The sequence below is a fragment of the Poecilia reticulata genome, chromosome 6 (assembly GCF_904066995.2).
Source record: "Poecilia reticulata chromosome 6, P_reticulata-male-v2, whole genome shotgun sequence".
In the NCBI taxonomy this organism is placed as follows: Eukaryota; Metazoa; Chordata; class Actinopteri; order Cyprinodontiformes; family Poeciliidae; genus Poecilia; species Poecilia reticulata.
Genome location: NC_088835.1, coordinates 6,121,674 through 6,135,962, shown reverse-complemented (window position 1 = coordinate 6,135,962; position 14,289 = coordinate 6,121,674). Strand labels below are relative to the sequence as shown.

Here is a 14,289-nt window from a genome sequence, read left to right as displayed (position 1 = left end):
TGGACATTTAAAATCATATCAGTCTCATTGAATAAATTAATATTATCAGTCCAACAGTAAAATATTTATCTTTGTCCATCAGAATATCTTTGTTCTTTTTCAGCAACTTTAGATTATTTTAGTGCTGTCAATCGATTAATAAATCTAAGATTTATTAATTTCACTCGTGCGTGCTTAACTTTGTAAGCTTGAAATGTAAATATGCACGTTTTCAAGAAATGCTGAAGAAAATGTTTCAATGATCTCAAACCAAACATGTGTGAAGAGGCCTTTGTCCTAAACGTATCCCTATTAATTAGTATTTTTTTCCTCCCGCTCTCCTTTGCTATTCTTTTTTGTTGTTGTTTGTTCTCTTGGTTTAGCTAATTGGTTATTTTGCAGATCAATGCTTCTGTTTGCTCGTCTGTAATGTTTGTTTTGTATGTTTTATTGGTGAATAAAACAACCGATAAAATAACTTACACCGGCCAACCTTTCACCCATTGCAGGACAAGTTGGAGAGAGTGCTTGACGTGTCTCACCAGCAGATGGAGCAGTACCAGGAGCAGCCAGCTCATGTCCACAAGATCGCCTACCAGCAGAGGCTGCTGCAGGAGGACCTGGTGACCATCAGGGCCCAGATTTCCCGCGTCTCAACGGTATCCATGTCTACTGTGTCTGTCGCTGTCGACTGATAGTGCTAGACTTGGTGGAAATAGTCATATTTTATTTTAGGGATGAAACGATTAATTGGATTAATCATGATTAATTACAATTAGTTGGATTAATTGAGATTAATCATAATTAATCACAATTGTTAGTCAGATTAATTGTCATCTAATTTGGTAATTAATCGTTAGTTGGAGTATCCAGACTCAACACTGGGCAATTTTCTGAAAGCACAACATTCTCAGAGCAATTAATTAAGATAAAACTGTACGAAAAAAATTTACATATACATTTAAGATGTATAAAAAAACCTTCTTTGTAAATGTGTTCTACCCCAAACTCCTGAAGTGTCATAATTTTAGTTTCACCTGGTCCAAATTCTGCAAAAATAATCTCCTATTAAGTGCTTTTATTATCCAAATATTATAAAAGCCAATCATCAGATCAGCCTACGCTGAAGTGATGTGAAGTGAAGCAGGCCTGAGCTTTTCTAATGTTGATTTTGGGGAGTTTTGCTGCAGATTCAGCCTTTACTACAAATGATTAAATGTTCACTAAAGAAGTGCTGTTATTGCATTTTAGGTGAATAATTTTCAAATTAAAAAAAAGGAATTGAATTATTTTGTCATTTGCATCCTTTAATGCATTTCTAATATTGCGTAAAAAAGCTTGAATAAAAAATCTGCAGGATGTGCCAGTTTGTTTTCTGATTAATCGATTACTTGTTATAACAATCAATAGATTAATCGGTAGCTAAAATAACTTAGTTGCATCCCTGTTTCCTTTATACATTTATATGTTATTAGGTAAAAAAATTAATATTTGAACTCAAATATTTTAGTTTGTGCACACAAATCTTGCTTCGAATGCTAACCAAATGGTTTAAGAGCGTGTTTGTATTTGTGTTTTGCAGGAAATGGCGCGTGCGTGGGAGGAGTACAACCGGCTGGAGCAATCAGTGGAGCTCCTAAGGCTGGCACTGCAGGCACACATGGCCCACAACGACACGTCTCAGGTGGGACTTCCTTCTGCCCTTTAAAAAATAAAAGCCTCAGCATGTCAGTGGTTCTGAATGTTGCTTCTCCACAACCTTAAAAATGAACAAAAGTGCAAACCACAATACACTGTCTTCAGCCGAATGGCAAAAACAGAGCTTCCATACATTTAAAAAAAAGAAATAAATAAAAGGTCAAACAAGTAGAAAAAAATTCTGTGTGTGTTTGCATGTGTTGTAATACAGCAGGAAAAGGCCGAACTGAAGCGGGAGCTGTGGAGGATTGAGGACGTCATGGGTGGTCTTAGTGCCAGCAAAGCCAACTACAAGATAACTGTGGACTCTATTCAGAATCCAGGTGAGAATCAGTCTGTTTGCAGACGACATTGTGGTCACTAATAAAAGCTTCTCTAATATTGTGTAACCCTATTCCTTTCTTTGAGTCCTCTGGTCCTCCTAGAAACCTAGGTCTTAGTTCGGTTGAAGGGAACTCTGGTGTGGTTTGAATGCTTATGTGAAAGCCAAGCAGATCAGACACCGCTTCAAAAGCAGGAAGTGGACTATAGTGTAAGGCATTTTGGGTAAATACAACCAAAACAAACATAAGTCATGTGATAGCAGGAGATATGGCTCATGGTCTTTTGCCAAAGACAAAAGAGAAATCCTACAGCCACTAAGATCGCATTGTACTCCATTTTTGTTTAGATTTTATGAAGAAGGAAGATGTGCTTAGGTACATATTTTTACGCTACAAATTCAATTGTAAAAGTTTGTTTTTCTTAAATCTTAATGTTTAGTTTTGTAATGTCTGCCTCTTGGTACAGTTTTTTGATTTTTTTGGTTCCGATTGGTTATTTTTCATCCGATGATTACTTTGATAAGACGTAAACCGACCGTCTGTGATTGGCTGGTCATGTGGTTATTTTCATACTGCTTAAGTTGTTAACACAATTGTTTAAACGTTAAAAACGTTATGTGCATGTGAGAAACATGCAAAGTATGTCTTTCGGATTTTTGGGGGCATTTTTTGGCCCTCCTGGCATTCCATACCTGAGGAGCACGAGAGTCAGTGTGGAGTGACAGTTTATTAGAGTTGAATACATATTGAGCATACTTCTGTGAGATTTAAATGCACACACCACAAATTATTGTTTGCTAACATAGATGTATGCGATCACATCAGTCTCACTGCCCAGTCATATTTGGTTTTTTGAGCAAAACTGGAGGAAAAGTGAGGGTGCATGATACATAAAATTAGCCTCTTTTAATTTAGCATAGCATAAAAAAGCCATTTTCACCCCACCTGTCTAAGCGTACAGCTTTCTGTGTTGACATGCCTCAGCAGACAGGAGATTAGTGCCTTCGTTGTCGGACCAGGCATTGCCTTCCGATGGCGCGGAGGTCCAGCCTCCCCCCCGCAGCTCCATCTCCCACACTTTACCTCACAGCACCGTGCCAAAGTGGGTGAGTGTCCTTCCCCGCCCCCTGCAAACAGAATACACCACAAACCTCCTCCACGAGTCTGTAACTGTCCTGATCCGACTGCCGTACAGGCAGAGGATGACGCCCCGCCCAGGCCGCCACTGCCTCGTCTCTATGACTACGAGGAGATGCCCCCCGTTGTGCCCCCGCTCCCCAAGGAGGCCTCGGTCATCCGCCACACATCGGTGCGAGGGCTCAAACGCCAGTCGGACGAGAGGAAGCGGGACAGGGAGGGCGGCCAGTACATTGCCAATGGAGACTGTAAGGTATCATCATTCATTTCTCCTAAAGCGGGGAGCCTTCTACAAGTCGATACGATACAGTTATTCTGTGTAGGGTGATAGAGATGTTAGCATCTCAGTCCATCTTTGATTTCTGTTTCAGACTGATTTGAGGTCATACCTGAGCGAACCAGAGCTGCCAGGAAGCAGCCAGCCAATCACAGCATCTGAAGCTGACTACCAGTATTACCCAGGCAAAGGTAACATGAGTCACCTTGGAGCAGAAACGACCCAAAGTCTTAATCACTACAAGCAAGAAAAACAACACTTTGACATGTTTTTGTGTGTTTAAGTAGGTGTTATGCCTACATGGAATAGAAAATGTTCAACAGTATTGGCCATCTCTTAGGCCTAGTCCAAACACACTCGGATATCTGGGAAAATCAATACATTGTTATGCATTTTTGCCTTTCATCCAAATGGAAACTCAGTTTAATATCTCTCAAAATCAAAAGAGGAGATTTGAGGAAACTGTATTTGTCTTTGCATCAATGCATGGAAAAACTGAGATTTAGGGTCTCACGCATTACAGTCTTCAACACAACTCCAGTCGGCATCATCTTGGGTTTTAGTAACTTTACATTCTAATATGTTATTTAAAAGCAGGTCAACCTACATATCTATTGACACAATTAAACATCCTGGAGCCATGTTTCACTCCTAACACGAAGAAGAAATCTGATCAGCTGACAGGTTTTAGCTTTGTGCTACACTGCCCCCTATGGGTTTGGCACGTTTAAAACTCAGGGGCGGATTTATGCGTGTTCATGTAGATGGAAACCTTTCTGAAAACGATCCCACGTGTACAAATTATTTTTTTAAACGATGTGGTGGAGATATTAATTTTTATAAAGACACAGCTACATGTGAATAAATTGTCTTTAAAGGAAAAGTCTTATGTCTAATGCTTTAAAATGTAAGTATTATTTTTTGAGGGAGGATTATTGGTGGCTTATAACTGCAAAGTGGAAGGACAATTATATGTGTTTTTTGTTTGGTTTTTTTGTTTTACTTTCTAAAAATAAAGCTGAACTAAACCCATGATTGTTGGTTCTGTCGTTGTCAACTAGGTTTGTTGGGAACCACGTCTCGGCTGGACCAGTCCAACTCCATCTCGTCCTACGTCACCTTGAGGAGGGCTCCCGGCAGCGCCGCACCAAAGGTCAGTTTGTTACGGCACATGTGTAAAACAAGACAACGTGAACAGACTTATGTCAGTGTTAGAAGTGGGCCCACTACAAAATTTCTCAACCAAGACAAAACTTGGACGGGAAAAGCAGAAGATCTGACAATTAGAAAGCCAAGAGTTTACAGATGGTGGGTTGGATGGTAAAACCACATAAAACAGAGTTAAAACCATGACAGGTAACTTAGTTTTAGCAAACTAAGTTACCTAAGTTTGCTAAAAAATATACAATTCCTAATTTTCACTGATTGTTTCCTTAACTTTCAGCCATTTGATACAAATCTGCAGGGCCGTATTTAAAAGCATATGGAACCCTGGGCTGCAGTCACTTTTGGTTCCCTATTTGCCCCACAAAAAAATATTTTACTCAAGCAAATAACTGAAACACAAACAGAATGAAATTGTATTATTTTTATTGTTTAACTGGATTAGAAATGCCTCCACCTCCTCCCTGAGCTAGTGTTACTGTCTGAAGAAATGAACCGCTACCAGCTAAAAACAACCAATCAGAGCCAGGCTGAGGGTCTTAGCACGGTTGCTCTACCTCATGTTCTCTGCTAAATGTGCTAGTGAGAGAGAAACAACTTACAGGAAAACATTTTATCTACCAGCATCGGTGGACATGCTAACTAGCCTTAGCATTCATGGCTAGCTGCAGAGTAACAGATATCAAAGTGGGAGAAAAAAAGGGCAGCGCCACAAAAAGGGTGAGTGGCAGTGCTAAGACCCGCCTCCTGCCTCTGATTGGTTGTTTCCAGTTGGCACTGGGAGAAGGAGGGGAATTAGATTTTTTTCACAGGTTATTTGTGTCATGCTGTACTGTTACAACATGGTGACAGTTTTAACAAAACATACATATTTTTTAGAAGTCGCATACTGCAGCTTTAAGTCTTGAAGTATGGAATTTTGAAATGGAACATTTTTAGGAAGATTTCCTATTTCTCACCCTGCCCCCTCTCTCCTTCACCGCTGTCTCCTCAGGACCGACCCAAAAGCGCCTTTGAGCGCCTGTCATCCCCCACGGAGGGCGGCCCGCCCCCCAGCAGCCAAACCCGAGGCCGGATGACTGCCGAGGAGCAGCTGGAGCGCATGAAGCGCCACCAGAGGGCGCTGGTCCGCGAGCGCAAGAGGAACCTGAGCCACGGCGAGCGCTCTGGCGGCGGGGGCCCGGCACCATCAGGCTCTCAGCGCTCGTCCTCGGCGTCGTCCCGACTGCCCTCCAGCCCCTGCGTACGTTACCCCTCCCTGCAGCGCAGCAGCAGCAGACACACGGAGCACCGGCTCCACCCTCAGTGCTGCTACAGCACTCTGCAGCCTCCAGCCACATAACAACCTAACAGGGATGCTAACGACTTAGCGCTCTTCCTTGGTAGCAGCTCCCACTAACAAGCCGACTTGCTTTGGTTAACGCTTTATAAACGCCGGGAGACGAATCGATGTGGGGGAAACGCTCAGCGACGGACAGAGCCGCTCCGTTTAGTTTTTTTTTTTTTTCTTTTAAAGCTTCAGGGGTTTAAGATAGCTAAAATACCACTGCCCTCCCGACACCCACCTGTGGGACCTCACTGACACAACGCTGAATGTAAACATAAAGAAGAGAAAGAAGCATTGCTTTAACTTTTCTCCATGGTAATCACCAGAAAGTAGAGAGAGAGCCCATATATATATATATGCTTTTATTTATTACCCGAGGGATATTTTCAGTATACAGTTGTAAAGTTCTATTTTGTATAGATTTGGTATATAGAGAATATAGAGAGGACTGATTGATAAGTTGGGGAAGAATAAAAACCCAAATTTTCAGGTTGATTTAAAATATATATAATGAAGAAAGATGCAACATTAGTGGCACAAATCATACGACAGCGTATATTCGGGCCGTTGTAGATGGACAACAAAAAACGGACGAGTACATTTTCACCAAAAAAATCTTAGAAATTTTTACATTAATCTCAGAAGTTTTCTAGAAAAAAACGTGGGAATTTCTGAGTTTGAAAAGTCTAAAAAAATTGTTGTAAAAACTCAGAAAGTTGGTGATTAAAATGTTGAAATCAAACATTCTTGACTTTCGAAGCTTGGAAATTTCCAAGGTTTTTTTTCTCAAAATTTTCTGACATTAATCTCAAAAATGTCGGTTTTTCCAAGCAAATTTTTGACTTTCCAAACTCAGAAATTTCCAAGATTCCTCGATAACATTTCTGAGCTTAACCTAGAAATTTCTGAGGGTTTTTTTGGCCAAAGTTAACTCCTCTTTCTTTCCTCCTCTTTACTACGGCCCTTGTGCGCTGTTGTACAAATCATAACCGCACCTCCCTGCTTTCCTTTCCTTAAATCAAATCCAAGTGCCTTGGTTTGTTGACGATCATTTTTGCCTTTATCCCAAATGTCCGTCTTTTAAGACTTCTCAGAGTGGCATAGGAATGATGGAAGAGCCAGCTGTATGGTTTATGTTTCATAGTCATGGAAACGCAGGGAAACTGCTGCTTTTTTAATCTAGAAACTGGATTAGTTTACAGCTAACACATCCCCCTCTGGCTTTAATGTGGTATGCTAGCAATGCTAGCATGCTTTAACAGAATGACATTACTCACACATTTTGGATAACATTAACCGCCAGGCTGGCACCATGGTTACAGGCTAACAACCACCAAGTCTGTGGTGAATTGAGCAGAAATTGTCGGGCTTTGCAAAAGTATTCACACCCTTCGAGCTTTTGCTCGTTTTGTCACATTACAACCGCAAACTTTAGTGGTTTTATTGGGATTTCATGTGACCGACCAACACAAAGCGGTGCGTTGTTGTGAAGCGACCGTAAAAAGGCTCAAGTAAAATCTGAAAAGTGTGGCCTATTTTTTGTAAAATAGTTCAAATTCATTTAGATTAGAATAAAAGCGTCTTTTGAAATCAACGTTCATCTTTTCTAATTGAAACTGACAGCAGTTGCTTAAAAAATGTATCTGACATCAACAAAGAAGAAATTACCATTTCAATTTTAGGTTTAGATCAAAAATATTAAATGGGAAAACAAGAACCAGGACTAAAATTGATTTTTATATTTAATTTTTTTATTTTTTCTAATATTAAGGAAAAAATATGGATTTTATCTTATCATCATTAAATAGTAATTACACAATCTTTTTACACTTGGTTATATTTATCTAAAATATTACAATGTTCTTCATTACTAAAAACTAAATATTTTTCTGTTTTTTTCATTAAAAAAAATCTTTAATTTCCCTCTGATTTCCCATCATGCACTGCTTTGCGTCGTTCTGTTACATAAAGGTTCCAAGAAAACATGCTGAAGTTTCTTTTTGTAACATGTCAAAGGTGTGAAAACTTTTCTAAAGCTCTATAGGTTTTATTACTGTCACAATAAGCAATATATGATTTTTTCTTTATGAATTGTGCTGTTACTTTTTCACCTCTCTCTAATGATGTCACCAGAGTATATTTTATTGTGTGCTGTTCTCCACCAGCATTAAACGTTTTTACTTCATTTTGAGCTAACGGCCTAGTTCATACAGCCTCGTCCTGTGTGATGATCTCTTTGCTCATTTTTGTTGTTTGACTCCGTAACAAAAACAGCGACTCATTCCGAGGTTGGATGCTCAGACTGGAGTATTTCTTCAAGTGGCCTATACTGTGTTGTTTTATGCATTATGAATATATAGGACTGGTTTAAGGAGCCGGGCTGCTTTGCAATAACGAAATAAAGTGTCACATTTATTGGCACCCCTGGTAAACATCGGTGAAAAATGTTACCGTAAAATAAACTCTTCATTTTTCTTCTTTTTTTTTTTTTGCGTTAGCGTTATCTTTCACTGAAAGATGCTAATGCTAAACACAATTAGCATTAGCGGAATTAGTGGTGGCATCCAGAGCAGTTTATCAAACTTTTCAGGCCATCTAACAGACACTAACAGACCATCTAAAACTTGAAATTGCTACCTCGTTAACGCGACATCGTGTTCTAAAAACAATAAAAAAGTTCTGCAACTACCCCTGAGAAACTGAAAAAATATTCCTGTAGTAATGAATTCCTCCTTTTAAGCAGTCCCGCCGTTGTTTTCTTTCCACCAGTATCTTCAGCTTTTATTTTGAGTGATAATTACCCGTTATTAATTTTAAGCTCAGTCTTTTCGTGAGCTAACCATAGGAGTCGCACTTTAAGCTCACGTCATGGCAAAATAAACGGTCATTTACGTGCAGTACTTGGCGAACCACCGGGGGGCGCCCTCGGACCACAGTTTGAGAAAGACTGATCTAGAAAGAGATTTAAAAAAAAAAATCTCATTTTTTTAAAATGAGATTTACATTAAAATTCTTGCAAGCTTCCTGCTGGCCCCACAATATCACTGATTGTTTTTTCCCCCCACAAACACACTTTGGAGCTTTTGTAGCTGACTGCCTCTCAGTTTGTGGTGGTTGAAGAGAAATGACTTTTTTCTGACTTTACTCAAAAAACAATTATAGAAGCTAATTTAAATATATATCCTTAAGAAGGAAAAAAAAATCTTAACATATTTTCCCCCAACTTAAAAAGTAAATAAGTAAAATTTGTACTAACAAAAAAGTTAGTTTGACAAAATGCTATTCCAAAAAAGAAAAAAATATATATTTTTTTCTTCCCATGTTTACCAGGGCTGCCCATACGAGTGTGAGCAAGGAGTGGACAGCTCTGTCATGAAGAATCTGATTGGTTGGAGTTTGTAGTTTTAACCTGTGTGGAGATATTTGTCTTTTTCATCCTGGCTTTTATTGCCCCACTGCTAATTCAGGTTCAAAAGTAAAATACATTTATCGTGATGATGTATAACAATTAGACCGAATACATTAACATTGGATTTCTAGAGAATCTGACAGATAAATCAAAACGGTATTGCAGCATTTAGACACTTTGGACACCCCTCATCATAGATCTCTAAGGCAAAGACTTTTAAAAAGTTACAGGTTTTGATCGTTTTGGCCCATGTGACAGAGTTTGGACTCTCCTATCTTTGGTTTGTTCCCAGTGACACTGATGTCCACTCCTTGTTTGCTCAAAGTGTTCCCACCGTAAAGTTTTCATCCCCCCGCCCCGCCCCGCCTCGTCCCAACACACTATGTCAGATCAAACGGACCTAGATCCCTAACAGAGGTGACCCGCTAGCGCCGTCTAATTCTGTGTAATTGAAGAAGCAACGACTCTTTTTCTTCTCTTTCTTTTCTATCATGTAGAGATTTGCACTCAATAAAGAGTTTCTTGCTTCTCAAGCTCCTCCTGCCTGTTTTCTTCTTAATCTGGTGGGGAGGTGGTGGTGGTGGGTGTGTGCATGGTTTTTTCTCTCCTTTGTGTGTGTGTGTTTCCTGTTCCCGAACACATGGAAGGCATGGGACGCAGCGTTACTCTGAGCATGCGAGCGCTCCGACAGATCTGGCTCTGCAGGCTGCAGGAGTGGGAAGGATGCATGCATGGCTTTGATGCTCCTTGGATGATTCCTCACAAGTACCCATCTGCAACACACAGACACACACGCACACACACGTTAGCGCTCTTCAGTAGGTGTTCTTAGTGTGCGTTTGGACTAGCTGGACGAAGCTAGGACGTATCTGTGTGCTGACTTCCTCCATTTGGTGTCTTTCAAACATCTTCTGATCCTGCAGGTGTGAGCTTCATTTCTGCTCCCTAAACCTTTACTACTGCATGTCAGCTTCCTTTAGCGCCTCAAAAACAAAATGTTACCAAGTATTTTTGGTCCAGCTCCAAGTTCAAATGTCTTTGTTCACTTGGATTAAAACAAAACTAACTTACATGTAACTTTTCAGCAAGATATCGGATCTTTTTTAAGTAAAAAATTCCTTAATAGTGATGAAAAAACCAGATTATTTTACTTATAGCAAGACAATTTTTCCATTTTGTAAGTGAAGTAATGTGACAGTGGTACTAGTACTTTTTATCCATATTAAGGACTTATTGACTTTAAATAAACTCCTATGTCTTCCTGAAAAGTTACTTGGGAGTTTTGCTTTATTTCAAGTTTACTAGGATATTTATACTGGAAACTAGACAAACATTGTGGTAAGATCTTGATTTTGCAGTGAAGTCATTTAAAGCTTAATCAAACTGGTTTGGATTTCAATTTGAGTAATTAGGAGTTACCTTCTGTGAAATAAAGATACTTTTTTTGACAATTTGAGCATTTTTCTGCTTCAAAATGTTTTAATCATTTAGTCTGAGTTAAAATTACATTTCATATCTATACAAATTAAGACTACCAAACATTTGTTACCTTTATTGACCCAACAGCAGATCATTTTGTTCTTTCATGTAAAAAGCTTAATCTAATCAATTAAACCCTTATGAACGGCTTAAACCACCCAGAATTAAGCACATAAAGCTTAAAATAACAGAAGTTCAACATGTTTGTTTTTTCTTTTTTTTAACTACAGTCCTGGTGGGCTAACCCCGCCTCCTTCCCCTCTCCAGGTGTTCGACTGGCAGCAGGAGCGACCAGGAGCTGAAGGTCAGAGCGACGAAGGCCTGAATCTGGTCAGAGAGAGGGAGACGAGGGACTCTAATGAGTGGGTGACGGTCACCGCCAGGCGCATCCAGGAGGCCGACCTGGAGCCCCTCGACTACGACCTGGACATCAGCCGGGAGGTACAGGAGCAGGGCCGGGAGCAGACGCTTTGGGGGCCAGGCCCCCCAGTAGAAAATAACGGCACCGGTGTATTTTTGACAGTTTAGTTTTTCTAAATCTGGCTGCCAATTTAAACACAATCGCACAATTGTCCTCGAGGTGGAAATTTAGTCGAGCACTCAGGGGGTTTATGTTGCATAAGCTGCCAAAACATTTCATGTAAAGAGCTTGAAACTTAGTCTACAGTTTAAGAAAACAGCAGAGCACTGAAGTTGTTGGACTGAACATATTATCTGTTTAAAATTTGGATTTAAGATCATAAAACATTTTTTTGTGTTGTTACCGTTTATTAAAACAGATTGTTCAAATAAAACAGAGAACAATTTCATGATTTTAAACATTTTAATTTGAAAACATCATCTTCTCTCTCTTCTTTTCAACTCCTCTGGGATTCAGGGTCGTAGTTCATGTATTATTACTTCAGCTTTTGAGACGCTAATCGTCTGTTGTTGCCACGGTTGCATAACCGTAGCAACTGTCCGGAAAGAAATAACAAAAAAAAAAAAAAATGTAAGAGCATGAACTCCTTCCAGGAGGAGAGAGAATAACTGCCCAGAATCACAGGGACTCAACCCAAGTGATAATTAACAAACTTTGACAAAAATATCAAACCGGATCTAGTGCAGCATTTCTCTGTGTGTCCGTCCAACATGCAGCTGTCCAAACCGGACAAAGTTGTGATCCCGGAGCGCTACGTGGAGTCGGACCCAGAGGAGCCTCTGAGTCCAGAGGAGCTGGAGGAACGCGGCCGGCGCGCGGAACGCATCAAGAACCTTCTCACCAGGTCCAGGTATCATCACCTCAGTCTGCGGGGAGAACTCATGTAATCCAACATGGCTGCATTTCATTAAAAAACCATTTTGATTTCATCCCCGTCCAGTGTCCAGAACATCCAGCCATCAGCATCGCTGGAATTCAACGAGCTGGACAACGCCATGGAGGAGCAGGAGAGGATCATGAGCGTCTCCTACGCGCTGGCCTCAGAGGCTTCACGCAAGAGTAAACTGGTCGCAGGTTAGTTAGTTAGTTAGTTAGTTAGTTAGTTAGTTAGTTAGTTGGTTAGTTGGTTAGTTGGTTAGTTCGTTAGTACAAGTGCTTTAAAGGGGCAGTGTTATGTAGAAATTATTTATTTTTAGCTTTAGGTCATGTTATGTTATTCTCTTGATTCTTTCATGTATGTTAAAAAAAAAATCCTTCAAACTCCATGGCAACCATTCAGCTGTGAAAAACGCCCGGGTGGACCGAGAGATTATTTTGTAAATATCAGTTTTTACTGTGACGTTGCAGAGTATTTTTAATGTGAATTTATGAACGTATAGAGGAAACATCCAATGGCAGTAAAAACATTTTAGAACGTTTGGTCGCCTTTAGTATTTAAACCTTTTGAAAAATATGTTTTTTTTCTACATATTTGTTAAAGTGTCACTATGATGACAATATAACATGCCTCCTGTGCTCCTCCTGCCATCTGTGGAAATACACCACTCTGTCAGAAACAACCAATCAGAGCCAGGGGGAGGGTCTTAGCACTGACAATCATGTCCATGTATGTGCTGAACAACCCCCCTCCACCCTGCTGCTCCAGCTATGCTAATGGTGGAGAAAATAGCTAATCCAGGAAAACCGTTTGTCCTCCATCATCAGTGGTTATGCTAACCTGCATTAGCATTCATTAGCATTGGAATTAGCTGACCAAACTCAGTATTTTATATCAGTATTTTATATTAACCGTGAGGACATTGTGACAATTTAAACAAATATGTACAAACAATATATCTATCTATCTATATCTATATCTATATATCTATATATATATATATATATATATATATATATATATATATATATATATATAACTTATATATATATATATATATATATATATATATATATATATATATATATATATATATATATATATATATATATATATATATATATATATATATAAGTTAGCTACTGCTGCTTAATAGTTGGAAAGTTGGAAAGCGCTCCCTCTAGTGGAGAATCACCACACATCTACAGGAGCTGCAAACACTCTGCTACTCGGCCGTCTCAGAGTGTGACCGTGTCGTTGTTCCTGGTGTGTAGGGACTGAGTGGCTGGAGAGCTGGAGAGCAGGCCTGGCCAGGTACACACACCCTGACCTTCCTCTGGGTTGAGATCGTGCTCTGTTTGTGGTGTGTCTTTTTGTTTTGGGACAGCTCACAGATGGCTGACATAAAGATGCCAGGCTGTTAAAGATGGCGTCTTTATGAGCCGAACATTCACGTCGAGCTCCAAAACATCTGTGCTCGTCTCTGGGTTTCTGTCTTCTGGGTGTTTGTTTGGTCAAATAGCCTCAGGGGAGGATTTCACCAAGACTTTCTCAACTTGTTTAACGTGTAAGAGTCGTGTTCAGTTTGTTTGCAGGTTAGTCAAAAGGAGCTAAAAACACAACAATAGAGAATTTAATTTATAGACCCTATTGCTAAATGTATCTCTATTCCTTCCTCAAACCTGAGGTTTATCAGTGAGGATCTGGTTAAAAGAGGTTGTGATTGCAGATTTTGGCCATGCCGATTTTTTTTCTTGAAAAAATTAGTTGGCAGCAGTTGGGTGACTGTTGCTAACTGAACATGTGCAGACGTGACCTGGTGGGCGGGTCTGTCAGTCAACCCTCTGTCACTGCAGACAAAAAGGAGACTGGCTGATTTTTCAGATGTTTGATGAGGTAGATGAGGTCAGTGGATGAGATCGGCTTCAAACTGTAAGTACCTGCCAGTCGTCTATCTCCTACAATGAAGGAAAGCAGAGGTGATTTATGGACCGATTTATTGCTGTGCCCCCAGCGGCATATAGAGGCTCAAGTTGCAGATTATAATCCAGAATCATTTCTAAATTACCGTATGTTCTGGAGTAGACGTCACCGTTTCTTTAATAGTTTAGCTGGTCTTGTGACCTACAGTTAGGCTCAACTTGTATATATTTATATTTTCCTCTTCATGAAACATTTTCTGACTGACGCAACTTATC

The 14,289-nt window shown here is 39.9% G+C and overlaps 1 protein-coding gene across 15 annotated transcripts in view; it reads left to right on the top strand.

The window, feature by feature from the left end:
• The window catches only part of LOC103465714 (pleckstrin homology domain-containing family A member 7-like), a 151,876-nt gene that overhangs the window by 135,777 nt on the left and 1,810 nt on the right, over positions 1-14,289 (top strand). For 11 of the 15 annotated variants that reach the window (XM_081607726.1, XM_081607724.1, XM_081607728.1 and 8 more), the window contains 12 exons: positions 489-638; positions 1,562-1,663; positions 1,889-2,000; positions 2,985-3,106; positions 3,196-3,390; positions 3,509-3,605; positions 4,476-4,567; positions 5,573-5,821; positions 11,061-11,234; positions 11,931-12,064; positions 12,155-12,288; positions 13,366-13,405. In XM_081607726.1, coding sequence (XP_081463852.1) covers positions 489-638; positions 1,562-1,663; positions 1,889-2,000; positions 2,985-3,106; positions 3,196-3,390; positions 3,509-3,605; positions 4,476-4,567; positions 5,573-5,821; positions 11,061-11,234; positions 11,931-12,064; positions 12,155-12,288; positions 13,366-13,405 — 1,601 coding nt within the window. The remainder of the gene's footprint in view (positions 1-488; positions 639-1,561; positions 1,664-1,888; positions 2,001-2,984; positions 3,107-3,195; positions 3,391-3,508; positions 3,606-4,475; positions 4,568-5,572; positions 5,822-11,060; positions 11,235-11,930; positions 12,065-12,154; positions 12,289-13,365; positions 13,406-14,289) is intronic. The other 4 variants (XM_081607725.1, XM_081607729.1, XM_081607733.1 and 1 more) reach the window with 2 other exon arrangements.